Source organism: Mesoplodon mirus, assembly GCF_964341445.2.
Source record: "Mesoplodon mirus genome assembly, chromosome: 20".
In the NCBI taxonomy this organism is placed as follows: domain Eukaryota; kingdom Metazoa; phylum Chordata; class Mammalia; order Artiodactyla; family Ziphiidae; genus Mesoplodon; species Mesoplodon mirus.
In genome coordinates this window covers 30,950,785-30,978,597 of record NC_138996.1, presented here as the reverse complement: position 1 = coordinate 30,978,597, position 27,813 = coordinate 30,950,785, and the positions used below count along the sequence as shown (strand labels likewise).

The 27,813-nt window shown below is 47.9% G+C and overlaps 1 protein-coding gene across 2 annotated transcripts in view; it reads right to left on the bottom strand.

Moving 5' to 3' along the window:
• Positions 1-6,147: 6,147 nt before the first annotated feature.
• MYOM2 (myomesin 2) overlaps positions 6,148-27,813 on the bottom strand; it is a gene marked incomplete at its 5' end in the record, with an annotated part of 74,259 nt that continues 52,593 nt past the window's right edge. For both annotated transcript variants that reach the window (XM_082608745.1, XM_082608746.1), the window contains 12 exons: positions 6,148-6,677; positions 7,809-7,864; positions 8,987-9,009; positions 10,099-10,135; positions 10,385-10,548; positions 14,194-14,299; positions 18,807-18,845; positions 19,372-19,459; positions 19,649-19,762; positions 25,925-25,992; positions 27,347-27,406; positions 27,526-27,670. In XM_082608745.1, coding sequence (XP_082464871.1) covers positions 6,360-6,677; positions 7,809-7,864; positions 8,987-9,009; positions 10,099-10,135; positions 10,385-10,548; positions 14,194-14,299; positions 18,807-18,845; positions 19,372-19,459; positions 19,649-19,762; positions 25,925-25,992; positions 27,347-27,406; positions 27,526-27,670 — 1,218 coding nt within the window. In that variant the 3' untranslated portion in view covers positions 6,148-6,359. The remainder of the gene's footprint in view (positions 6,678-7,808; positions 7,865-8,986; positions 9,010-10,098; positions 10,136-10,384; positions 10,549-14,193; positions 14,300-18,806; positions 18,846-19,371; positions 19,460-19,648; positions 19,763-25,924; positions 25,993-27,346; positions 27,407-27,525; positions 27,671-27,813) is intronic.

The following is a 27,813-nucleotide window of genomic DNA, read 5'->3' as shown; positions in this document are numbered from 1 at the left end:
ATACGTCCAAGGGGCAATAAAAATGAAAAGAGATCCCCCAAACTAACCATGTTTGTTCACTATAAGACAAAAGGTGATAGGGGTTGCTAATGCCCCCTGGCAGCTTCCTCTCCCAAACTTGCATTGTGAAAAAGTCCTTTGAAAAATCGAGAAGCAGGACAACCGTTGAGAAAGTACTCAAGGACAAACAAGGGCACCTGGGTGATCACAGCTCCCCGAAGATCCAGAAGCTCCTCTGGTTCAGATCCCACACCCTCACCCGATAGCTCCGCAGCATCATTTGCTTCCCAGCATCATGGGAAAAATTCCAATGCTGTAATTTACTGCTTTGAAAAATGAGGGCGCCTGCTGCGTTTGACATGCCTCTTTGAAACAGGGAATCTTTAAAATTCATACCCCAAACTTAATGTAGAGATAGATCACATCTTTTTATGACTTCACTGATGTAATGAGAGCCTTGTAATATCTCACAAGGTATGTTTTATTCCTTCTAATGTGTATCACGTGAAGATTAAGAGGCTATATTATTGCCTTCACAATGATCTGCTATTTCCTGGACACAGTAATTTGCCGGACCTGTCCTTGTCACTGGGATAAGCATAATGCCTTTAATAATTTTCCATTCACTAAGCGATGTGTTTGCATCAAAAAGATGGATCTGGTTTGCCCGGGCAGGCAGGCGTTCGGTACCTGTTCTCCGAGTGCCATCTAGAGGTTTCAGGGCCCCGAGCACAGGAACTGCCTGGGAGAGCTTTCTCCACGTTCATTAATTTAGCATTGAGAGCTTGTTCCCCAGGCTGAGAACTAGCATCTCTAAGAGCTGGGTTATCTCATCACTTCACTCCAAGCGGGAACTGTGGGAACGCAGCCGAGAGAGTGCCGGCAGAAAGGGGCTGAACCTGGGTCTGGGGCAGATTCGCGCTGAGGACAAAGAAACCGTTTGAAGCCGCCAGCACTCATCTGAGCTTAAAACCCAGCGCCGCGGAGAAGCGGGCCTTGGAAAGGCTGTTATATTGAGTTCTGTTTCCAGCAAACAAGATGCCCATCAAAGGTGATGCGAGGAAAGCAAAGGCTTTTATCAAAACCCTGCCGGTAGCGCATCCTTTCAGCCCACCTGCCTTCTGAGTGACCGGCCACCATCCTGTCCCCCTGCCCGCGGGCGGCCGTGGTGCGTCTCTGAGCTGCGGCCCGAGGGGTCACAGGTCATGGGAGCTCCCGTGGCATCGGCCGCCTCCGCCTGGAGGGACCACGGTCGCCAGGCTGGTGTGTGAGGCTGACCGGCCGTGTGTTTGCGTGTGACGTGGCACCAAGTGGAGAGAAGTGTGAGGCCAGGCGTGGCGCACTGCTTCACACCAGAGCCACAGTGTGACCCGCAGTGGCCTGCGAACGTCCGTGATGGAGAGGTAAGCGTGACCCATGTCGCTATGGAACTACCGCCACTGATTACCCACAATCCCCTCTTCTACTGCTAAGGCAGCAAAACCACCATTTTGAAGGAAAGGAGGTACAAGCCCAGCATCCCCAAGGCCTTAGTGTGAAATGAATGCTTAGGGAGCGTGAGGACAGAGAGGCAAACCCCCTCCTGCGGCGCCGCAGCTCCACGCAAGCAGCCGCGAGGACGGGGACGGGCCCCGACTCGTGGGAAACTTCCCTGAAGGGAAATGGTGAAGAGTGGCCTCAAATTTGACTAAAATCACAGAAAAGATGGTTGAGAAAGAGCAACAAAGTGTGGATGAGGAAAAAGAGGGAAAAAAGTCAAGAGGAAAGTAATCTGGGTTAAATATTAAATGTTAATATTAAATAGTCATACAATGACGGTCATCATGAGAGCACGCACGCACGCACGCAGCGCGTGCTGTGCACCAGGCACCGGCCTCAGCGCCTTCTCTGTGCTCGTCACGTGACCACCAAGCTTCGTCCGGAGCCTGGGGGTCAGGTCCCACCACTGTCCCCGTTTTACAGTGGACGGAGGAGGACCTGAGTCGGTGACTGTGCCCGGCGCCCAGTGCGTGGGTGGCAGAGCCAGTGTCCTCACGGCTCAGGCGTCTGGGCCCTCTGGCCCCCTCGGTGCAGAGGCGCTGGGAGCTTCAACAGGGACATGGTGGGGGGATGGGGAAGGGAGGGCGGAAGAGTTGGGGGGGGAGAAGAGGGATCCTTATTCCTAAAGAATAAACAGGGCTTCCCAGGTGGCGCAGTGGTTGAGAGTCCGCCTGCCGATGCAGGGGACACGGGTTCGTGCCCCGGTCCGGGAAGATCCCACATGCCACGGAGCGACTGGGCCCGTGAGCCATGGCCACTGAGCCTGAGCGTCCGGAGCCTGTGCGCCGCAACGGGAGAGGCCACAACAGTGAGAGGCCCGCGTACCGCAAAAAAAAAAAAAGGATATGGGCAATCTCAATGCCCAGTTTTATAAGACGCAAAATCTCTGTATTTCCCACGTGAGTTGAACAAGTTAACACAGTCGTTTCCCCTGGGTGTATTGAAATATGATTGACGTATAACACTGCATGAGTTTCAGATGTAGGATGATTTGACACGTGTGTCTATTGTAAAACGATGACCCCGCCATAGCCTCAAATCACATAATTACTATTTCTTTTTTGTGGTGAGGACATTTGAGATTTAATCTCTTAGCAACTTTCCAGTATGCAATGGAATATGATTAACTATAGTCGCCATGCTGTGCATTAGACCCCCCCCAGAACTTACTCATCTTGTAACTGGAGGTTTGTGCCCTTTGACCAACATCTCCCCATTCACCACCACCCCCAGCCCCTGGTAACCACCATTCTTCTCTCTGTTGCTGAGTTCAGCTTCTTTACATTTCACGTGTGAGATCATTCAGTGTGTGTCTTTATCTGCCTGACCCTTTCACGGAGCATAACACCCTGGACATCCATCCATGTCATTGCAAATGGCAACATTTTATTCTCTTTTATGGCTGAGCAGTATTCCATTGTGTGTGTGTGTGTGTGTGTGTGTGTGTGTTCACAAATATGCATCACATCTTCCTTCTCCACTCACCCGTGATGGGCACCCAGGTTGTTGCCATGTCTTGTCTATTGTGAATAACGCTGCAGGGAGCATGGAGGTGCAGGTATCTCTTCAAGACAGTGATTTCACTCCCTTTGAACGTACACCCAGAAGCAGTGACATATTCTTTGGGTGATAAGCAGCTAGTAGGACTGTTTAAGCTACAAAACAATGTTTTGGTCTGTGGTCCCCTTAGTAGGTCCTGTCTCAGTTCTGGAAGCTCATGTCTGGTAACGTCATCAGTTTGGTGAAGCGTCATTTTTACAAATGCCAAGTCACACTTCAATCCTTTACATTCCCACCTGCTCAACCTGTTCTCCCAGATGAAGCCTTCTTCCATGGTTGATTCATATGCATTTATACCTAACAATTCTCATGAGATGGCCAGAGAACTAGATATTTTTAACTGATGGTTGATTTCTTTAAAAGCCCCCATTCCACCCTCACCTACCACATTTCATAATCATATGAATCTGAAATTCACTCTTGCTATAACAGCTATCAGAATGCATATCACACTCACTCGTAAAAGGCATCATTTTCCTCCATTTTTGTAGATACAAGAAAACAAGACTTAAAATAATCCAAGTGTGGAGGGGGGTGGTGGGTGGGATGAACTGGGAGATTGGGATTGACATGTATACACCAATATGTATAAAATAGGTAACTAATAAGAACCTGCTGTATTAAAAAATGTATACCATTTATGATAGGATTGCAAAAAAAAAAAAAAAGAAAAGGTACATGGGAGGGTATTTTCATCTGTCTTTGTGTCTGATTGTGTTTTATGTTTTTATTAAACCTTTGTTCTACCTTTTAAAAAAAGTGCCTTATGCTATGATAATTAAATATTATGTTTTCCAAAAAAAAAGGAATCCAAATGACTTGCCCGTAATAAAAAGCTGGCCGTTCGCTGAGCTGGAACTCGGTGCTGGACCTGGGCTCCACGCACCGCGTTTCTGCAAGGAGTCGTCCTTACCAAGGCCTGAGGTCGTGAAGCAGAGGCAGATGTGTCTCATCACGAGCTTTCATACTGAGGCAGGAGTGAAAATGAAGCCACACGTGAACTTGACCTCTGCGGTATTAGGGGACAAAGGTCACCGCAAATGACCAAGAGGAAAGTCCTCACAAAATTCCAGCCTGTGGATGCTGAGATGTCAGAGGTCAGGTGACACCCAGACAAAACCCCCAGAAAGGGGACTCGCCACCCAGGTGCCAAACACAGAACATGGTATTCAAGCTGAATTTGGACAATTTGGGAATAAGAATAAATAAGGACAATAAAATATTACAATCCACTGAATACAATAGGAACCCATAGGTCCAATCTGAGGATGATAGATAAATACAGACATTCACATAGACATAAACGCAACACATAAACCCACGCCTGAGGAGGAGGGGACCCTTGCTCAGAGCCGGATGCTGAGTAAGAAGCCTGGAGGGTGCAGCTGTCTGAAGCATCACCCTCCTCAACCATCGGAAGGAAGATGGATTCAGATGAGACTTATCAGTGGGCGCTAAATCTGGGTGGGAAAGCGCCGAGGAGCAGGGTGTTTACATGGTCCTAAAGTGCCCCCACAGATGGTGGCCTGTGAGCTGCACAGGGACACAGAGCAGCTACCCTGGGTTGCACGATGATATTCAACTTCCAGTGGAGGACGGTGGGATATTGTGCTTCTGGACGTGCCCCCCGGGGAGGCCACCGCACCCTGTGGTAGTGGGCTGGCTGATTTTGTGTGTCACCTGGGCAGGGCCGAGGGATACCCAGAGAGCTGGGAGAACAGTGTTTCTGGGCGTGTCTGTGAGGTCGTGTGTCTGGAAGAGATCAGCATTTGAACCTGCAGACTGAGTGAAGATCATCCTCCCCTGTGGGGGCGGCCTCATCCAGTCCACTGAGAGCCCCAATAGAACAAAGAAGCGGGGAAAGGGAATTCGACGTCTGGTCTGCTCCTGCCCTCGACTTCGGAGCGCCTTTTTCTCAGGTTTTGGACACAGACCAGGAACCCCATTGCCCCAGATTCTGAGGGCTTGGGACCCAGAGGGAATTTTACCACGGCTAAACAAAAATGACTACTTAAACTAAAACATAAGCAAGTTCTTTCTAACTAAATAAAGGTCAAATATAGAGAAATCTGCCTGGGTCTACCCTTGCCAACGATGTTCTTGGAAACACTGGTGGACTTTGCAGTAATAAGAAACTCAGCTAAAGATCACCTGTACAACAGAAGAGGTAAAAATGATTTTAAAAATTCGTATCGAGACTCACAGAAGCCTGCTCAGCTGGCTGGCATTATGAGGGATGTACTTATATTTCAGGATTTCTTTGATTACCTTTGGAAAATATAATCCAATGTCATAGAGTTTGGATTGGCCTTAATGACACAGAGAGAGAATATTCTGGACTCTCAAAGCTTTCTCTGTTACGGAGCAATATGTTTAATACAAAACTAAAATACGGAGATTAGGATTTTTATGCCAGAGGAATTTCAGCCTCTTTCCAAAAAAGGGAGAAAAGTTCAAAGAAAGGATATGTTCATCCCACACATTTTTAAATCTTCACCAAGAGATCTTCTGTAAACAGCCAAGTTTCACTTTTCCCCCCATGACCACTACTGTGATCGTTTCAAATGAGTTTTCTTCCCTTCGAAATGCCTTAATTAACACACTCAAAAAGCATGCAGCCATCTATGTATTTTGTTTTCCTGACAGTGATTTTACATCCAGTGGACATTTCTAAGCCCGCACGAGATGTCACCTTCCCAGTCCAGTAGCCTCGGGCCTAAGTCCTCACGGGGAAGCTGCTGGGGGTAGCAGGCTGTGCTGGGAGTCTGGTCCCCACCCCAGGCTCCCGGCTTGGGGTGCATCACCTGCTTGTTCCAGCTGTGAAGCTGCACCGTGACCCGTAATTAAACAAGCCAGAGGGGAGCAGGGAGATGTGCTGGGGACGCAATGGTACAGGAGAGACACCGCAAGTTGCCTTTTAAAGTTTTATTCACCTGAAGCAAGAGAGAGCTGAGAGTACGGAGGCACACACGCTGTCCCACCAGCATTTCAGAGCCCCTAGGCCTGAGGGCACTAGAGGGCACAACCCCAGCGCAACGTCAGCTCACCTCCAACCCACCCCGTCCAGCACCTGCAGACACAGCGGTGCAGCCTCCCGGAAAACATCTGCGTTTCCGCTTAGAAGGACAGAAACCCCTAATCACCAAACATGAAGATTAAAACCGAAACGCACAATTGACTATCAAGCCACGCTGGACGCCGCGGGCCCTTGTCACCTGCTGGGAACAAGCACCCGTGCCGTCTGGCTCCTGGGCCGCCCCTCAATGGGTGGGCGAGGACGCGGACGCGGGGATGAGCTTGGGCTTGGCCTGCTGGGGCAGCACCACATCGGGGATCTGCTCCCCGTGCTTGTATACGCTGACCGTCACATCGATCTTCTCGCCCCCATACTTGTTCTTGACGTGGATGCTGTACTTGCCCGAGTCCTCGGAGGTCACGCCCTTGATGGTCATGTTGACATACTTGGCCTGCTCCACCTTGACCAAGAAGTGGTCGCTCAGCTCGATGTCCCTGTCGTTCTTGAACCACACCACGTCCGGGTCCGGGTTCCCGAACACCGTGCAGGTCAGGTTCAAGGTCTTAGGGGGAGGGTGGGCAGAGAGGGGAGAGTTAGAGAAAGAAAAGCCTGGCGGCCTCCGAGCAGCCTGGGCCCTCCACCCACTCGGCTATTGATCTGCCCTTCAGGACATTTATTTAGTCAACACGCTCTTTACGTATGTAGGCACCACACTAGACACCAGGGATCCAAAAAGAGCAGGAAGTTCACAGCTTCCTGGGGCAGCTGGAGAGAAAACTCAAAGGTAATCTTTTCTATTTATTCCCAGATCTAATTCATGCGTAAGTTGATTAAAAATTTGAAGGTAATCAAGCTCTGGGTTTTCCAGTAGGTATTTTTAGCCTGGTTCTAAATTTCCTTTATATTCAGACTCATGGGTTCCCTTTACCAGTTGTCCTGGCAAATCCAGAGACTGCGTTGTCTTATGATAAACTGCATTGTGGACACTTAGCAAAGCATGCTTTCGGTCCAGGATAAAGTAAAACTAGTGCTAATCCTCAATCCATGACCTGCAGGTACAGCTCGCCAGGTTTTCCTTAGCTGCTAAAGAAAAGGGCTCTACATTTTCGTGTTTTGGCCTAATAAAAATTCTCTCAAGTAGCTATGTCCCCGTGACACTGAGATGGAATCACTCAAGCACCCAGAGAAGTACCAATTAGGTATCAGTAATTCCAGTGACAGGTGACCGATTAGAACTCCAATAAATGGTTTCCCTTATACACCCCAAAATGACCTTGACAACTGGAGCGGAGATTGCTCTTTTTATTGCACACTTGACAAGGCGGCTCCCACCTTCACACGAGGCAGGTGGGTCGCGTGGGCGAGGGTGTGGGTGGGGCCCACCTGCCCCTTCATTCACGCCCTCGACCGGCCCCCCGGACCCGTGGCGTCAGAGCCAGGTGGACACCGGGGCTGGAAACACCGGGCGTTACAAACACACCATTTAATGTGTCTCCCCGTGGTGGGAAAGGTGCTCTGTGTGCATTCGGAGGGTTAGACTATTCCCTTCTTTGAGGACACAAGTTTCCCAGAGGCAGCCTGGGCCCAGCAGGACCCAGGACGCCCCCCTCCACACCAGCTGCTGGCACTGGGCCTGCCTTGGGGACCCCCCGCTTCAGCCGCCCTCCCTGGGCACCCCGTTGCCTGCCCTCACCTTTCCCTCCATTATGGTCACCACGTCGGGTAAGCCGCCGAGCACCTTGCCACGATCTGTAAGAGCGAAGTGACTCTGCTGAGAAAATCGTCCACGGGGACGATCCTGGGGGTCGAGCCCTGGGCTGAGCACCGAGGGGCACAGCAGGAGCTGGGAGGGGAGCGCTGGCCCGGGAGAGGACACAGGGCAAGGCACACCAAAGTGGGGACCCGTGCTAAGGTGCAGGGTGGGAGCAGGGGGTAAGTGACTCCAAGCATGGGGGTCGTGAAACGGTCGAGAGGAAACGCAGCCGTGAGCCGGGCGTGAGGAGGAAGGTCTCACCAGGGGCTCAGCACAGGGCAGACCCCGTCCTTCTGTAATTTAGTCGGGAACGGGGGGCCTGGCCTCTGGAGAGGGGATTTTGCAGGGGGATGTATTGCAGATATATTTTCATTTTCTGTCTACTGTGATGCTCTGACATCTGAAGTCCCACCTGGCTGGGCAGAGACAACCCCCCCGCCAGCCAAGGGCCCAGCCAGGAGCCCGCCTGTGACCTATGACGACAGCCCGGCCAGGCCCGGCCTCCTCCGCCTGCCCCGCCCCCGGGGAGGTGACTCTCCTCTGCCCGAAACACCCGGGCCGGGTGCCCGGCGGCTCGGGGCAGCCCTGCCACCCAAAGCCCAGCAAAATCACTAAAAGCAGCCAATCGTACGTGTTCCCCCCGCCCCGCCTGCCTTTCCCCTGGAAACCCCAGTAAAGGCCGTGGCCTCAATCCCTGCCCTCCGTCCTGTCCTCCGCCCCCTGACCCCCTGGCCATCCCCCCACGTGCCCGGCGTGGCCCTGCCTCTAGGACCCGAGAGTTCAGCAAACCGTCCTTCCTGGGCCTGTCCTGAGCCTCCTCCGGCGGCCGCTCCTGACTGACCAGCTCGTGAAAGGACACAGAACAGGTGGTGGAAGGTGAAGGCAGAAAGGAGGCCGGGGGGGTGGGGGGGGGAGGGGGAGCTGAAAGGCAGGCTGTGGGGAAGCTGGGGATGAGCAGGTGAAAGCAGCAGGGGCTGTGGACAGTCCTGAGGGCTTCCAAGCGGGCGGCAGGGTTTGCTGTCTATTATTTAACGCACGAAATGAACACTCGTAAGTGCAGACCTTCTGCCCCACCCCAAATAATATTTTGTGCTCGTTATAATCTAACATGTACTTACTTTTCTCTGCAAAAGCAGCTGCCCTGAAAATTAAAGGGGGGCAGAGAATAAAAGAGTCATGAGCAAATGCTATCAACCAAGAGCATCACACATTTCAGAGGTTTGCTAGAGATGAAAGCCAGATGAAGAAGGAAACGTGTTTGCTTCTCCTAGAAGAACACATTCGGGTCACAGGGTCTGAGGACCCGTATGTATGTACTTTTCCTGCCGTTTCCCACTGCCCTGTCTTCCAGCTGATAAAACTCACAGAAAAGTTTCTTTTTTCACCAGATTACATTGGAGATTTTTAGATATTTTTGAAAATGTTGGTATTTGATTTACCTAAATCGTCCATTCATCCATTCAACAAATATTTATTGAAAAACCTAGTATGGGACAAAGACTGTTCCTGGTGTCAGATGCTCTAAACTTTAGACACATGTTTAGAAACCCCCAGTTATTCTTTAAAAAGTTGCTCTAAACACTGGGACATTGTTCAGCTAAAAAGAAATGAGAATTTTCTGTACCTTCGTCTCAATTTTGCTGTGAACCTAAAACTGCCCTAGAAATATAAAGTCTTAAAAAAGAACCTAAATATATAACATTAAAAAATTGCTCTGTGTGATGTGTTGCTATAATTATACCTATTTCAGAAATTCAGCATTTAAATTCATTTAAATTAACCCAGGGTTATTATAACTCTAAAATTAACTGATAGATGCATTTACAGTTTAGAAGAATGCCTTCTTCTAGATACTGAATGGCTTAAATTGTTTGTTTGTTTGTTTTTATTGCGGTACCCGGGCCTCTCACTGTCGTGGCCTCTCCCGTTGCGGAGCACAGGCTCCGGACGCGCAGGCTCTGTGGCCATGGCTCACGGGCCCAGCCGCTCCGCGGCATGTGGGATCTTCCCGGACCGGGGCACGAACCCGTGTCCCCTGCATCAGCAGGCAGACTCTCAACCACTGCGCCACCAGGGAAGCCCTAAATTGTTATTTTTAATCCCAGCTCCTAGGAACATCACATTCCTTGGGTCAGCTAGGCGTCCCTAGATGTTCCCACACTCAGCCAAAATGACACCACGTCATCTGGACCCCAGACGGAAACATAATAGCCAAGCATGCAAATCTTACTTGAGCTGCTGGAATTCGGCAAATGCTTCATCAAAAGCTGCAAGGAAATATTTTGTACATTAGTAACCGTTTGAATGTGTTCGGCTTTTGTTCATTCCCTTAGCTGCTCTGCTCGTGAGTTTGCTTGATGAAAACTGATTGGTTTGCTTAATGAAATAGCCAAATGAATAAAGTATCTTCTCTGAATAAAAATGGTAAAATCAGATTGCTTCCCTCTCAGCATCCTTGATCACTAAGGTAATCCCTAAGTACAAAATTATTAGGTGCTAAAGAATAATGATCTTACCTTGACCGGACAGGTCAAGTGACCGTTGATGGTTATTTTTGCCGTCAAAAATCTCGAAGGTGTATTTCCCTTTATCCTTCTCGGTGGGCTCACAGATCTTCAGCCAGGCCATCTCCTCACTCCCGCCAACCCTCATGTGCTCACTCGATGCAATCTTAGCATCCCTTTGAAAAAGTCACAGGGACATACTCAATTTAGAATCTTATATTACATGTAAGATACCGGTGGGGCCATATTACACATCTTTCAGGGGGAGCCTCCTCTAACTTGCTGGAGCTGATGTCATCATAGACTTTTCTGGATGTTATACATTTACTAACTACATCAGCAGCTCAGCTCTGAAAACCTTCTGAAATTAAATCTGATACTTAGTTTTTAAAGATACCTTATGGTTTAACATATGCTTATTGGTAATAGGTAACAGACTATCAGATACTCTAGACAGTATGGCATTTTTCTGCTCAAAAAGTTAAAAATAGAGTCACCATGTGATCCAGTGGATGCACACCCAAAAGAATTGACGGCAGGGGCTCAAACAAATATTCGTACACTCATGTTCATAACAGCATGACTCACAGTAGCCAAAAGGTAGAAACAACCCAAGTGTCCATCGACAGATGATGGATAAACCAACTGTGGTCCATCCATATAATAGAATATTATTCAGCCTTAAAAAGGGAGGAAATTCTGACACCTGCTACAACATGGATGGGCCTGGAGGACACTATGCTGAGTGAAAGAATCCAGTCACAAAAGGAGAATGACCGCGGCATCGGCTCAGCCAGGACGAGGGGTAAATGCTGCACTAGAGGAGGAGGAGTCCACCAAACGCCAAACCACACGCAACCCGCTGGGCGCCCTTCTCAGGGCCCTGACCCCACCTGGGCTCTAGCGCAGGAGCCCACGGCCCCCTGAGCCAGCATGTGCACAGCCTGGCGCGTGACCCTGAGCTCAGCTCCAGAAAGGAGCCACCCGCCTTCCATCCTAAGCCCTGACCTGAGTTCTGACCCCGCCTCTGTCACAGCCCCAACGCCTTGCTGGACTGGGCACAAATGCTGTTCCCAGACACCATGTGAAGCCACCCGCCAGCAGAGGGCCAGCAGCAGACACACACACCCCCACCTGGCTCCCCCTCCCAGCTCAGAGCCCCCAGCCTGGCTCCACCCCTGGGGTGAATTCCAGAACCCTCCCTAATCAGCAGTCCCATCCTCACCCTACACCCGCTAAGGCTGGCTTCTGCTGAATTAGCCAACTTATAAGAAGGCAAACAAGTCCTGGTAGCAAAGCAGAGCTGCTGGCTGCATTGAATTTGTTATCACTGTTACCCCCTAGGCAGTGACTTTGGCTCGAAGGACTATTTGTTTGTTATTGTTTTGGGACTTAAATGGGGCAAGTCGGATAAAACCTCTTCCTTGGTTTTATTATTGGATCACAAAACATGACCAAATCCCTTCACTCCCAACTAAATTTAAAACATCTTACGTTAAGGTAAGAAAGAGGAGGATGGAAGAAAGCCTAGGTGTGTCTGCTCGTTTGTGCGAAAGAAACCCAGGAGATGGGTCCCTGCAGGGTGTGGGGAGGGGCTGGAGGAGAGGGTGGGGAGGGGTGGTGGGCGCACCTGCGCGGCAGCCCCACCTCTCCCCTCCCCCAGGGAGCTCCAGGCTTCACTGAGATTTCAGGGGCTTCTGCATGTGAAATTTCCCAGATTGAATTAAAATCCAAAGTATTTTCTTCTATAAAGAGGCCACGTGGCGTCTTCAGTGGCTGTGATGCTTCTAAGTCTTCAGTGGTCCATACTTAGCAATTTGAGGTCTAGCTCTTTCTCAATGACAGAGTAATTTCGCCTTTGAGCAAGAGAACAAAATCCTTTTGCGAAGGGACATGTCTGCTGAGTTCCCCTTTGTAAGCTTCTAACTCGTATGAAATAGGTTTCAGCCCTTCTTCTAAGTGGCCCTCGAGGTCTTACTCAGCATTTCGTCAAAGAACAATCGGCCTTGCTGACGCCCACATTTCCCCAAATCCTCATCATTCTCTATTGATTTCTCGCCACCCACTGGCACAGAATGTTCAGGTCCACAGCTCGAGTCTCCCTCGGGCGTCCCTGACTCTGTTAGGTGGGCCATTTAGCATCCAGCAGCACATTGTATTTCTTTCTTTTTTAAAAAATAAATAAATAAATTTATTTATTTATTTATTTATTTATGGCTGCATTGGGTCCTCGTTGCTGCGTGCGGGCTTTCTCTAGTTGCGGTGAGCAGGGGCTATTCTTCGTTGCGGTGCACAGGCTTCTCTTTTTTTTTGTTTTGTTTTTTGTTTTTGTTTTTGTTTTTTTTGCGGTACGCGGGCTTCTCACTGCTGCGGCCTCTCCCGCTGCGGAGCACAGGCTCCGGATGCGCAGGCTCAGCGGCCACAGCTCACGGGCCCAGCTGCTCCGCGGCACGTGGGACCCTCCCAGACCGGGGCACGAACCCGCGTCCCCTGCATCGGCAGGCGGACTCACAACCACTGCGCCACCAGGGAAGCCCCAGGCTTCTCTTTGAGGTGGCTTCTCTTGTTGTGGAGCACGGGTTCTAGGCACGTGGGCTTCAGTAGTTGTGGCACGTGAGCTTCAGTAGTTGTGGCACGCGGGCTCAGTAGTTGTGGCTCGCGGGCTCTAGAGTGCAGGCTCAGCAGTTGTGGTGCATGGGCTTAGTTGCTCCACGGCATGTGGGATCTTCCTGGACCAGGGCTCGAACCCGTGTCCCCTGCATTGGCAGGTGGATTCTTAACCGCTGCACCACCAGGGAAGTCCCGCAGATTGTATTTCAACAAATGTTTTATATTATTCTCTATTTTTCCAAGTATTGTCTAACAAGAACTTAATAGTCAAATAACCAAGGTTATATTTCAGTGATAGAATATAACTAGAAAAAGATATCCCAAGACATTTGTCCATTCAGCACTTTGGTTTACTCACGAATAGATTCACCTCAATAATGCCTTTACAAGTAAAGTAGTCGTAAGCATGAAGTTTGCCTTTTGAAATGTTAATTAGGGAAAAATAACATCTAAAGGCACGACGTGAACACTCTGAGGTCCCAGTCCGCGGAGGAGCAGACAATTTTGGTACATGGACATCACTGAAAACTTGGCCTGCAGGTGTTGCCCGTGTCCTCAGGTTAGAGACAGACACCACGGTCCCCGCTCCATCTGCCCCCTTTGACGGGGTGCTTTAGAGATAACCCTGGGGGGATGGTCAGAAGGGCAAACCCCAGGGGGCTGGGGGCAGGCACTCGTCCACACGCTGTGACCATAATGAGAGTCTCCAGTGTTTTAGTAGCGAACATGCCCACCTGGACAGGTAACCAGCAGCAGACATGAAACACAAAGAAAACCTGCTGTTTGTATAGGGTTTCATCCCTCTCGCTTTCTTCTTTTACGTACAATTAAGTTCGTTTCGGTCCTTTCCTTTTTAATCAATCTAGTGACAAACCAACAGACTGGAAATCTGGAGCATCTTTTCCCAATATTATTTCTCCATTAAGTCTGCTGGATTCCAGACAAAATGTGTGTCACCAGTAAAACCACCTTTGTCCAAACCAAGACACCAAAGAACTTTGTCTCCAGTACCTTCAGGCACTTCTTTATCTTTCTCCTTCTCTACACCCCCTCCCGCCCCCACCCAGTTTCTGTGATGGTCCCGCCCCGAGCCCAAGGCTGTCATCATTTCTCAAAACTACAAAGTCTTGAGCGGACTTGGCTATGAGCGCGTGTCCCAGCCGTGAGCCCTGGGCACCGCCCCATGGATGGCATGGCCACAGTCCACTTACTTGTGGTACCAGTTCACTTTCATTTCTTCGCTGAAATATTTCATGCAACATTGAAGTCTTATTTCTTCTGAGGTGCACAGTATCTTCAGTGGAGAAGCAGAGACTCCTGCAGAAAATAAAACCTACTCAGATCTGAGGAAAGCAGTCTGAGCTGTGTGAGAATGGACAAGCCCTGTGGCCAGGTTCCATCCTGCTGTAAATGCACCCGCACGCATATATTCTAACATCCGTCAGCCACAAATCCTTACAATTTGCCCAGGCCATGTTCATTCATTAAATAAGCTTTTGCCACACCAAAATTATCTGAAAATCTCTTTGACGATAGCACCAAGGAACTCAAATGACCCCAAGAAAATATTCCCTAAGGGCATTTCTCACATCCCTGACCACTGCCATCCAGTCATTACCACAGGAATCAACTTATAAATTAGACCACCCACAAGCTTCCCATATAGATGGGATTCCAAACTGACGGGGTCTGCCTTGTCTGCAAGATTGTACCCACCTTCTTGCATCCCCCCCTCCTTCTTCCTGGCATTTGCTAAAATAACCTTTCCCCTGAAGGGAATGGAGCCTCCAGGCACTCAATCCCCTATAGAACTTTCTGGAAAATCCATGTAAATGATGTAAGGATGGGAATCCCCTCATGGAGCTCCGTGGCTGGAGCCCAGTCTAGCTGAATGCCCCACCTCCATGGCCTCTGGCGTCCTCTTTCTCTCCACTCCTGCCCAAAGAGAAAGGCAGAAAATGATTTTTCCAAACCCCTTCCCCCGCTTTGCTTCTCCCTATGTCAGGGAGGGCAGTGGGCCGACCAGATGCAGAGGGTAACAAGCTGCACATCCTTGAGCACAAAAATACGGAAATGTTGCGGTCTTAAAGAGGCTGAATAGCTTAAAGTCAAGGGTCCTTTTTCAGACTACACTCGCAGTCGATAAATGATCATGAGCCCACAAGGTTTTCCAGTCAAGCGGGGAGGAGGGAAAGGTACCATCCATGAAACGGACAGACAGAAGGAGAGCCGTTCTCAGCTCAGATGCAAGGATGGTGCCTGTCACGTTCCCTAAATACTGAGAATCAAGCCCCGCACACAGAATTAAACTCTAGCCCACAGAACCAGATGGGTTTCATTTCAGCTAGAAAATCAACAGATAAGTAACTTCGCCCACCACAGGGAGGAAAGGATGGCAGGATGCATGTGCCAAGTCATCGGATCACAAGAGCCTGATTTCCAAGAATGACGCTGACCAGGGCCACATGACCTAGGAAGTTGTATCCCTATTTTCTGATTTTATATCCGCTGCATCCTTACTGAGCCTTGATTTTGAAGGTTTAAGGGGCATTTATATCTTATTAGACAAAATTTAACCAGATAGGTATTTAATTACACAGTCGCCACACCAAAAGTAAGTTCTGCCGTAGGTGTTTCTGTTTCACAATTGATTCTTAAAGTTATTTGATTAGACATTTCAGAGTTCTATCAATGTTAAACATAAAGGTATATAGTTTAAGCTTGGCCCCCTTTAGGTAAAATACGCCTTAGACATTTTTGTAAAACTGAAGGACCACCAACGTTCAAGAGGTGGGTGGGTAACGTCTTAGAATACACGTCTCATGATGAGGGGGGAGTGCCGAAGGGCCGTAGAAGGAAGGCTGGACTCCCCATCTAGGGACACGAGAACACTCTGCTAGTAGTTAACTGCGTGACCCAGGACAAATCACACAACTTCTCAGTGACCAGAGTCCTCATCTAGATAATGTGGGTCTCTTCCAAGGTTCTGCAAAAATACAAAGAGCCCCTCAGCACGTCTTGTCAGATACAGTTAATGGAGATGCCGAAGACCTAACCAAGGAGTTTGAGTCTCCAATTGTGTTTTATGCATCTCAAAAGTCGGCATGGAAATGAAGAGAAACGTCAAAGGCATGTACACACATACACAGAAGCATGTGCACGTTCACACATACACACAAAGCATCATCCACGCAGAGAACTGTAACTTTGGCCTCGATTTTTATCACGGGTTTGTTCGCAGCCAGAGAATTATAGAACTTTACATCTGGATGAGAACTTGGACGTCGCCTTGTCCAAATTCCTTATTATAAGGATGAGGAGGTTGAGGAACCCTAACTCTCTCTACAACAGCAGGTTTGCTTTGCAGCCAAGCACAGCCTTTAACCTTCGGGACACGAAGAACAAACAGCTGTGTTCTGTGGGCTGCTAGCTGACCCGGCAGGAAAGCCTCCTGCAGGAAAGCCTCCTACACTCTGCCATCCACAAGCCGCTGCAGGATCCTCTCTGTGGGATCAGGGTCGGGAAGATGGGAGCCCGGGAGGCTCCCATATTTATCCAAAGCCTCTAGTTGGCTCTGAAATTCGAACAAAATTTGGGGGGGCCCTCAAGAAGAGCCACTGATTTCTTCCCAACATGCAAACCCCAGAGGCTGTTCGGTCTTAGAAGCTCTGGGAACACTATCTCCCCACACTCCCCCCACCAAGCTGTGAAGGGAAATTTGGTTGAAAAGCCAAGAAAACGAATAGGGAAACGTTTCTGTGCGCCAGGAAACAGGAAAACACTGTTTTGACGGCTCTCTACTTGAAAATTCAGAAGAAGCACTCCTTACATCAACCCAGTATTACGCCTGATGCTGCTCCATGGAACTATAGAATTTGACCCAAAACGCCTCTCCCGGGTGGAGCTGGGCCCTCGTTCAACAGGTAGAGGCCACCAGGCAGCCAACACGCATGGTGAGACCGCGACTCGCGTCACAGCATCCATGTGACTGTCAGCAGAGCACAGACGACGCGTCCCCATCTTCACTCAGCTGTTTCAGGAGTTGCACGCTCAGCGCTGTCTGCTATCGGTTAGACCAACTCGGGGCTGCATTAGGTCTAAAAAGCCACTGATTGCAGGTGACAAGAGCCCACTTGGAACCCGAGCAGGAATCATGGCGTTTTCAAGGATTAAGAATACTCCTGGGGGGCGGGGGGCAGGTGGAGGAGAAGTGAGGGTGTGTGTACGTGTGAGCGTGTCTAAGTATGTGCCTGGGCGTCAGCCCCGCCAAGGGCTCTCAGAAGACACAGAAGAGGCAAAGGCACAGCTTCTCTGAGGTCAGAGGTCAGAGGACGGAGGATGGAGGTGACCGAGGTCCCTGATGGATGCAGCAAGGGGACATGGGAACCACAGATGTCACACCCGGACCGACACCCCAGGCGGCCACGACACCTCAGGGCTGCGGGGAAAGCCCACTGCAGCCTGAGCGGGACGGCCGGGAAGACGGGGCAGCTCTGGGATAACGGGCCGCGCGCGCGGGCTGCGGAGAAGCCCCCGCTTGCTACGAACACATCCCCCTCGTAGATCAAGTTACGCTTGCCCTGTTCCTTCCCGGCTGCAACAGCACTGAACATGCAGCGTCCGGTAGACCCAGGGCCCGGCTCCTCGGGAGGACAGAGGCTGAAACTGGTGATGCCGCGTGTCCCGCGCCTTCTCTCTGCCCACCACACTAACTCTCAGTAAGACGCACGTGGTCCTTCCAGGCTCGGGCGTCTGGGACCCAAGATCACGAGAATACGATAGGAAACTACGTTCTGTGTTTCTCTGTCCCCTTCACTGGTACCTTCACTTTTCAAGACACCACGATCAATCGCATCACCAATGTTACGGGTCACATGATGCTTTAATGCAAGGTCATCCCATGGAGCATTAAGCGTGAAGCCACCTTTCAAGTGGCTTAACGTACCTTCGCAAAGTGGCACGTACACCACGGAGTGGCATTCGGCCCGTTAATAATCATCAGCAGTAAAACTCATTCAAAATGTGGTCATCTATGTGACAAGCAAAAGCAAAAAGGAACAGTCTACCTCACGGGGATGTTTTGAGAGAGTGATGAAAAAATCAACGTCACAAGTTTTCCAGAAGGATGACCAAAACCCTTACAGGGCAGCAGTTGAGCGCAGACCTGGGAGAGATGTGAGCTTCTGGTCCTGACTCTGGCTGCCAGAGCCCCATGGTTAAGCCACCTAACAGCTCCGGGCCTTAGGTGCCTGATCTGATGATATCAATTAGGTCATCTCTAGAAAGCCCACAGCCGTAAAAGTTTATAATCAGCAGAAAGCCCTCTACAAATATAAGCTATTATTATCAAATTAATAACCAATATCTTTGTTCTCACAGTTTCCATGGAAGGGTAAATAGAGAGGAAGAATTTATTTGCAAAGCTAAAAAGTGGTTTAGTATGCATTAAACCAGACACAAAACCAGAGGCTTCAAAATTCATTATTGCTATTTAGCATTTGTAAGGCAGACGCTGAGAGCAATTATGGACAAAGCATCATCGGAGTTGACCTAAGGCAAATTACAAGAAGTGGCTAATTAGGGAGTCCAAACTGAGTTTGTTTTGTCTCTCTCTTTTTTTTTTAAGAAAAACATATTCTGCATATAATGCCGAAAACCCCCTTAAAAAGCATCACCGAGGCGGTCAGATAACTGTTCTGCCATTGAATCTGGGGCCTGTTCACAGGAGATGCACTGTGGTTCCATTAGCTGTGGAAAATGCCCTTCTCAGGAAATAGCAATTTTAGCACCAAAATGACTTGAAAGTTAGAAGGCATTTACTTACCACAGACTCTACTGATGGCCAAAATCATATCCTCGTACACTGAAAGGAAGAAGGAAACGCACCATTACGATGTCTAATTTGATCAGCAGCATTTTCATGTTTAATTAAATTGATACAGGAAATCAGGACGTTCATTTGAAAAATGAAACATTAAAATGGCAATAGTTATCCATCAAAGGCTCACGTGTGGCGATAAATCCTTCTCATCTATTCACTTTTTAAACAAGGAACAAGAACATTGTGCTCGACATAAATCCGACCGTACATTTAATTGAACCTCTTCACCACTGTTTCGATCACTTTAATACATTTGTCACAGGATAGAACTTGGCTCCTGAAGGCGAACTGAGATGGCATTTCATTGAAGCCCAGAGTAATATCATACCTTGTTCTAAAACACTCAAACAGCTTTGAATGCAACTCAAGTACAAATCTATTTTCTTTTCCTGCGTCCCCACTGAAGAAACAATATGTACTAAGGATAGACGCTGTGCCTTCATCACACGGTTCATCCTGCTGGTGGAATGGATTTCCTTTTAGTAGAAGGAAGAAGGTTTTATTCTACCTTTGCCAGCGATCTCAAGGACAGACACATCTTGACCTCTCTCGTCTTTCAAGGTTGCCTTATATTCACCGTGGTCCTTCTTTGACAACTGCAAATAAAACACATCCCATATGTACGTAAAACTGACGCCATGATACAAAATGTAATACAGGCTAATACATTCTCTTTGCAAACCATGGAAATTCAGGAGGCAAACTGGGAGATAATGCAGAATTCACAGGTTGTTTGAGAGAACTTTCTTATCTTGCTTCTATCTGTTTTCTTTAACACAATGTACCTTTGGTAGGAACAGCTCACAGACCCCCTTCTCCAGATCAGGCAACTTTTCCGGTTCATACAGAGCATCATCCTTTAGCCATTTGAAGACGGTTTCCTTCTTGGTGTTTGCAACCTACAAGACAGGAATCTTATGTTGAGAATGTGAATCGCTGTGGCCCATGAGAAAAAAGTCTACTCTGATTTGAAATCATAGACCTAAAAAAAATCAGTTTTTATTATAGACAGTCTCAGACAGAAGCACATGGGAAAGCTGTCGGTTCTAATAATAGCAAATACATTTCTAAATTTCAGCTTCTAAAATAATTAAGCCCTGACAGTTCCATTCGGAAGAACAAATGATTCCTCTTTGTGCTAACCCATGAAATTAGACGGTGCAAGGTTTTTTGGTTCATGTGAGATGTCAATAATAAAGACAAGATATAAGCAGTGTATTTTAAATTTATAAATAATATAAAATATCATTATTGGTCTATAAAACTGTTGAGTGACTGCTTTTTTGGCAACATGACATTGCGGACACACGGACGCAGGGGAAAGAAACTTTAACACAAAACAAGCCCACTGGGCACGAGGACTTTCCTGCTACTAAAATTCCTCGAAATTCAATCTCTGCCCTAAGCTTGAACTCGCAACTCAGCTTTGCAGAATTCCAAAGATGAGTAATCATCTCAAGTCACATGCTCTGACCTACACGTCCCACGAAGAATTCTGGCTCGGTAGGATCGGAATGTACTGATCACATTGAATTGTGTGACACGGACCATTCTGCATTCACATCCCATACAGACACAACAACAGAGATGTCAGCGACAAAAAATAAATTACAGGGCTTCCCTGGTGGCGCAGTGGTTGAGAGTCCACCTGCCAATGCAGGGGACGCGGGTTCGTGCCCTGGTCCGGGAGGATCCTACATGCCGCGGAGCAGCTGGGCCCATGAGCCATGGCCGCTGAGCCTGTGCGTCCGGAGCCTGTGCTCCACAACGGGAGAGGCCACTGCAGTGAGAGGCCCGCGTAACAAAAATAAAAATAAAAATAACTTACAAACATTGAGAGCACACGATTAGTTCCGAGAGTGTAGCAATGCAACATATTTTAGACTTCCCATAGCAGCTATGTCAGTTGCTGTCGTTGGTGACAGCCCTGGGGGACAATCCCCAGACAGCAGGGCTCTGGAATGTTCTACTCGCACTTGCAACGGGGCACAGCAGCATGCCCGATATGGAGAATAATGCCATAAATGTTTCAGAGTAAGTGCAGGGCTGTCTCCCGCTGGCCTGGGAGTTAGGCTCTTCCTTCTGAAGCCAGGACCACGTGGTGACAGTCAGCGGTAGGATGGAGTGAAGCTAAACAATCCCAGCAGACGATGTCCTTTGTCCTAACACCTCAAAATGTCCCTTGTGTCCGTTTCCACGCCAAGCCAGTCCCTGACTCTCCCCCCACTTAATTCAGCACTGTGGCCTCTTATTCTCATTTTCCAAGATATTTACGCTGTCGGTCCTTGGGTGCTAAATTAAAACCTTTCCAATGACCTTCAGCCTCTGTTCTCTAAAATCTATATCCTCAGTTACTTTATTTGTCCTGTAGCTTGGGGTGGAGGGGGGAGGGGAGTGTCTTCTGTCCCCAAATAACTCATTTGTCGCTTCTCTGAACTCTCTGCAATGTCTCTACCACTTTTTCTTTTTCTTTTCTTCCCTCCTTCCTTCCTTCCTTCCTTCCTCCCTCCCTCTCTTTCTTTCTTTTTGGCTGCGTTGGGTCTTCGTTGCTGCGTGTGGGCTTTCTCTAGTTGCGGCGAGCGGGGGTTACTCTTCGTTGCGGTGCGCGGGCTTCTCATTGTGGTGGCTTCTCTTGTTGCGGAGCACGGGCTGTAGGCAGGCGGGCTCAGTAGTTGTGGTTCACGGGCTCAGTAGTTGTGGTGCACGGGCTCAGTAGTTGTGGCACACGGGCTTCAGTAGTTGTGGAGCACGGGCTTAGTTGCTCTGCGGCATGTAGGATCTTCCTGGACCAGGGCTCAAACCTGTGTCCCCTGCGTTGGCAGGCAGATTCCTAATCGCTGTGCCACCAGGGAAGTCCTCTACCACTTTTTCAATACGCACACCTCACATGCACATAAGTATCTAGGAAAAGGTCACAACAGGATCACTCTTGAGACACAGGGCCCTGCCCGACTCTCACTGTCTGAGTGCGCCCTCCCCAAAGCTTTACTGGAGGTGTGTGAGAAATCTCTCTCCCAGATTTCCTTCTGTTCATGACTGAGGTTTCTCTTGCCTTAAACTTTTCTTTTAAAAGATGGTTTTCTGTAAAATTATAATATGAATACGTCCTCACATTGATTTTTCTCCATGTGTTTTGTTATGTAAGTAAATAGAACAATAACCACCTGCCAAAGTATTATTAGGCAAAAGCCTATATGGAAGAAGGTTCACGGAATCACAGGAGTGATGGGACACGAGTATGCAGGCTATGTGGGTTAAGTTGCAAAAGACTCACCTCTCAAGCAACAGTTATTCAGTTTCTCCAATATCTGTGTTTAAAGACTTATGACTCACTTTGATCAGGGAACTTAAACTATTATCAAGTATTCACAGGAGGGCCTACACCACTAGGAGGATGTCAGAGCACATGGGGGGCAGAATTGCTATTTGTCCCACCGCCATTGTGAGCATGTACTCAGGACACCCTTGTCAGAAAAAAGAGCCAACTGACTACAACATAGCCGCTGCCTTAATTGACATTTACCACTGTGTATGTTTAAGGTGTACAATGTATACAACTTGAGACACGTACATATTGCAAAATGGTTCCCACAATGAGGTTAGTCAACACATCCTTCACCTCACACGGTTACCACTGTGTGTATGTGTGAGCGGTGAGAACACGCAAGGTCACTCTCTCAGCAACTTTCAAGTATATAATACAGTGTTATTAGCTACAGTCACCACGCTGGGCATTAGACCCCAGAACTTACTCATTTCATAACTGGCAGTTTGTACCCTTTGACCAACATCTCCCCCACCCCTTAGCAACCACCACTTGTCTCTTTGTTTCTACGAGTTTGGCTTATTTTTTAGATTCCACATATAAGTGAAATCATGTCGTGTCTGTCTTTCTCTGTCTGACTTACTTCACTGAGCTTATTTCCCTCAAGATCCATCCATATTGTTACAAATGGCAGAATGTCCATCTTTTTTATGACTGAATAATATTCTTGTGTGTGTGTGTGTGTGTGTGTGTGTGTGTGTGACATCTTCTTTAGCCATTCATTCGTCAGCAGCTCCTTGGTTGTGTCCACATCTTGGCCGTTGTGAGCAATGCTGCTAGGAACACGTGGTGCAGGCATCTCTCCACAACAGTGACATCACTTCCTTGAGATGGACTCCCAGAGGTGGGATAGCTGGATCGTATGGTAGCTCTATTTTTTTTTTTTTTTTTTTTTTTTTTGCGGTACGCAGGCCTCTCACTGTTGTGGCCCCTCCCGTTGCGGAGCACAGGCTCCGCACGCACAGGCTCAGCGGCCATGGCTCACAGGCCCAGTTGCTCCGCGGCATGTGGGATCTTCCTGGACCAGGGCACGAACCCAGGCCTGCATCGGCAGGCGGACTCTCAACCACTGCGCCACCAGGGAAGACCTGGTAGCTCTATTTTTAATCTTTTGAGAACCTCCGCACTGTTTTCCCACAGTGGCTGCACCAATTTACATTCCCACCAACAGTGCACGAGGGCTCCCTTTTCTCCACAGTTTTGCCAACATTTGTCATTTCTTGTCTTTTTGATGATGGCCATTCTGACAGGTGGCCTTCACCCTTGATTTGTCTTCTGTTTTCCCGCTCAGCGTCTAAACATGATTGAATGTCCCCACCCAGCCAGCGGGGAGAGAAGGACTTGACCCCCACGTCCACGCCCCCCCAGGACTCCCAGGGTGTGATGGGCTCGGCTCAGTCTTCACCCATCTTCCATCCCATCAGCCAGCACCGTTCAGACTCCCAGCCCCTGGCCACCAGCCCACCCGGATGAGACGACAGGCCCCCCTCACTCAGGACACCGCTGTGTGGTATTCACTCCTTGAATTCCTCACCTTCCTCGTTCCATGAAGCCGCTTCTTGTTTCTCCTCTTATTTCTCTAAGGACTTCCCCTCAGTAATTCCCTTAAAAATCCTTCTCTCCTGTTCTACTCTGACAACAGGATATTCTCCAAAATTCTCCAAGTTTCCGTTATCTTTCTGTCTCTAAAGGCTGACCTTCAGCAACCCTGACCCATGGGCGTCGTGTCACCACCACGCGTGTTCTGCTACCTCGTAAGCCTCCACGGCCGAGCTCCAGCTTGCTGTGAGGGCCGGGCTCTCTGCGTGCTGTTTATACCATATCGCCCGTGCTACAGGCGTAACCAACAAAGTACTTGCAAAACCGAATTTATCCTCCAAATCCTCAGACTTGCTCCTGCCCCTGCAGCGCTGGTTAGTATCACAGCACCACCTGGTCTCCAAGACAGAGACCTAAGATCGTCCAAGACACTGTCCCCGCTCACATCCAATCACTCACCAACTCCTGCTGGAACCGTAGCTCCCCAACAGTCTTCCAGCGTACCTCCTACTCTGTGCACGTGACCACTGTGCTCATCCCATCTCTCACTGAGTCTCTTGGGCAGCCTCCCCTCTGGCCTTAAGAAAGAGCCAGAGTCATCACACTCCTTCTGAAAACCCCAAAGGCAGGCTCCCCGCCGTCTGCAGACCGGAGTCCACCTCTGCCCTGCTGGACGCCCTCTGGTCCAGCCCCCAACTGTCTTACCAACCTTATGTATTTCTGATTGTGGTAAAATACAGATGATATAAAATTTAGCATCTTCACCATTTTTTTTTTTTTTTTTTTTTTTTTTTTTTTGCGGTACGCGGGCCTCTCACTGCTGTGGCCTCTCCCGTTGCGGAGCACAGGCTCCGGACGCGCAGGCTCAGCGGCCATGGCTCACGGGCCCAGCCGCTCCGCGGCATGTGGGATCTTCCCGGACTGGGACACAAACCCGTGTCCCCTGCATCGGCAGGCAGACCCTCAACCACTTGCGCCACCAGGGAAGCCCATCTTCACCATTTTTAAGTGTACGGTTCTGTGGCATTACGCACACTCATGTTGCTGTGTAACCAGCACCACTGACCATCTCCAGAACTTTCTCATCTTCCCAACCTGACACTCTGTCCCCATTAAACACTGACTCCCCATCCCCATCCTTCAGCCCCTGGCCCCCTCCACCCTACTTTCTGTCTATGAGTTTGACTGCTCTAGGGACCTCATGTAAGTGGAATCATACCGTGTCTGTCCTTTTGGGTCTGGCTTATTTCACCCAAGGATCATCCATGTTGTAGCAGGTAACCGGATTTCCTTCCTTTTTAAGGCTGAATGACAGTCCACGAATTTACCACATTTGTTTATCCATCCATCGATGGGCACTTGGGCCACCTCCACACTGGGTTATTGTGAATCGCGCGGCCACCATCATGGTGCACATGTATCTATCTGAGGCTGGATCGCATAGTAATTGCACCCATTACTTCTGAGGAGCTGCCATACTGCTCTCCACAGCAGCCGACTCATAATTCACCCTCTAATCCTTCGGCTCCTAGTTTCCCACGCGGCTGTTTCACGGTTCAGCCTGTGGGAGCGGTTTCCACCCTCGTCGACCTGTACCCTTCTCAGTCATCCCCCTGCACTCAGCTCAGGCTTCACCGCTTTGTTGACTTGTCTGCTTGTTTTTCTCTCTTGTCTGTGAGTAGCTTGGGAACAGAAATGATGCACAATCAAGCTTTCCCCACAGCCTCTTCTTCTACAGAGACAGCCATAGAGCAGGGGCTCATTAACTTAAAGTCTGTTCCCCAAAATACAGGTTTTTGTAGTTAGTAGTAATTCAGGCTTACTTTATTACTGAATTGCTCAAACAAAAACTTAAGAGCATCTTATTCCCCAAATATACCTTTTATTTCCTAAAGAAATCATATGAGCAGCATAGAAATTACCAGATAAATTTCACCATAGCATTCTTTCCCGTAAGTTCCCTTACTGAAATCTTAAATAAGTATTTTATAAACGACCTACCTGAATCTTCGTTTGGTTGCCCCTGTAATCTATTGACAAAGACCACAGACGAGACTAAAAGTCTGAGTACCACCCGCCCCGATCCAACCCCCCACGCTTCACCACCACTGTGATCTGAGCGTAGCTGCTTCCTGACTGTCTCCACTGTCACGAGAATGGGAGTCTCACTCTCTTCTGGCTAGAAACGATTCCTCACCTTACAGACCAGCCGGACTTCACAGTCTTCTGTAACATCCCAGTGCAGATACTCAGCGAAATGAGGGCCTGGTGGGGAAAGGGAAAAAAGTTTAAATAAAGGAAAAACATGTATACATATACACACACACATACAAATGCATTTTGGGCAGAAGAAAGTAGCTGCTCAGTCTGAAACCAAGATAATTTAATGAAACTAATTTTCAGGGCTCTGAAGTCAGTGTGTGTAATACTGATACTGAAATCCCTATTTCTAGCTGGATGATGCTGTCTGATCTCTCCTTCTCGGTGATGTCTAATAGCTATTGCTCTTTAAAAGGAAGAATAATGAAATATTATATTTTTTTCTCAAGACATGTGTCTAACAACATCCAACAGCATAGTATAGAAAAACTTTAAAATAGGAGAACTAATTGAGGTAAGATGAAGAAAAAGCAGTTTGACCTAGCAATTATGTCAACACATGATATTTATATGGCATTTGAAATCAAAGATTAATTTATATATCTTTCAAAAATATCATTTTTACTTAATATAAATGCAGAACTCATAGGCTAATAATACATTCAACACAGAAATACAAAGCAGTTTTAGAAAGTATTTATTGATTTCTTCCATATAAATACATCCTACAAAGTTGTGGAATCATATTGTAGAAAAAAAATCATATTGTAGAAATGAGTAAAATAAATATTTTTGACTACTAAAAATAAAAATAACTTAATAAAAATAATGTCTTCATTTTATATTTTAAAAGCTGTATTCTAACTTCTTTTCAAAAACTATAGAAATCCCATATAAAAAATATTTTTCAAATAAACCCTTGGGTTGTAGTTCAGTTTCTGAAATTTATCCATTTCCCTTTGTATTTAATTAATATGCATTTTTATTTTTTACTTATTTATTTGTTTTTAATATGCATTTTTAAAACGATATATTTTAAAAGTATTGTTTGTAATTAAAGTTAAAACATCTAAAAGTTGAAAAGTTCACACAATTTTAAGTAAAATAACAAGCTCCTGGCTATTGGATTGGGTCTACTGCCCTCTCTCCATTTCTCCTAATAATCCCCCCAACTCACCCACCCCCATTCTTTATTAATTTTTGTCACAGTCACTGGACTCCATCTGGACATGTAATGGAGACACCCTTTCCTTATCACTGCAGGAAAATACGAACACTCAACAATAGATTCCAGGGCTTTTCAAGGTAGAAGCAAGAAGAAAATACAGATGAAATAAAGGGAAAGGTCAAAGAAGAGAAAAGTATCCAAACTTCTACAGCTAAGAAGTGGTCTGACTTCTCCATCATTTAAAATTGAAGTTAGAGTCGTTTGGCATTAAGTAGGATCTGCTCCAAGCAAATGCTCAAATCCTAAACCTCTGTCTTGTGCTAGTGGTGGGGAAGCCAGCCAAACACCTACCTTGTTTCCTGAGAAATTCCTTTCTTTGAAATTCAGCCTCTTCTAGGACAGCCTTGAATGCTAAATCCAATATTTAAGGAGAAACAAATAGAAATGAAATACATTTGCTTCTCTCTGGTCGAAAGAATTTGCTTTGAATTTTCCTTTACAGACATATGAAGACCTTCCACACGGCATACCGTCTCCAATGAGAACCAGAGAAGACTGATTTTTGGCTTTTCCGTCGCGAATCTGCACAGTGTAGGTGCCTTCATTTTCGATGGTAAACTGATCCATCACCATCTCGATGAGGCCAGTTGACTTGTCACACTTGATTCTGTGTGTCTGGGAGCACAGAAGGAAGGGGAGAATTCCACCGTGAAATTCCTCCCTTCAGTTTTCCCGCTGGCACCTCACAGTTGCATCAACTATTGTATCTTAAGGGATCATGGTGCCCAAAAAACACACAATAAGAAATTTCAGCCACT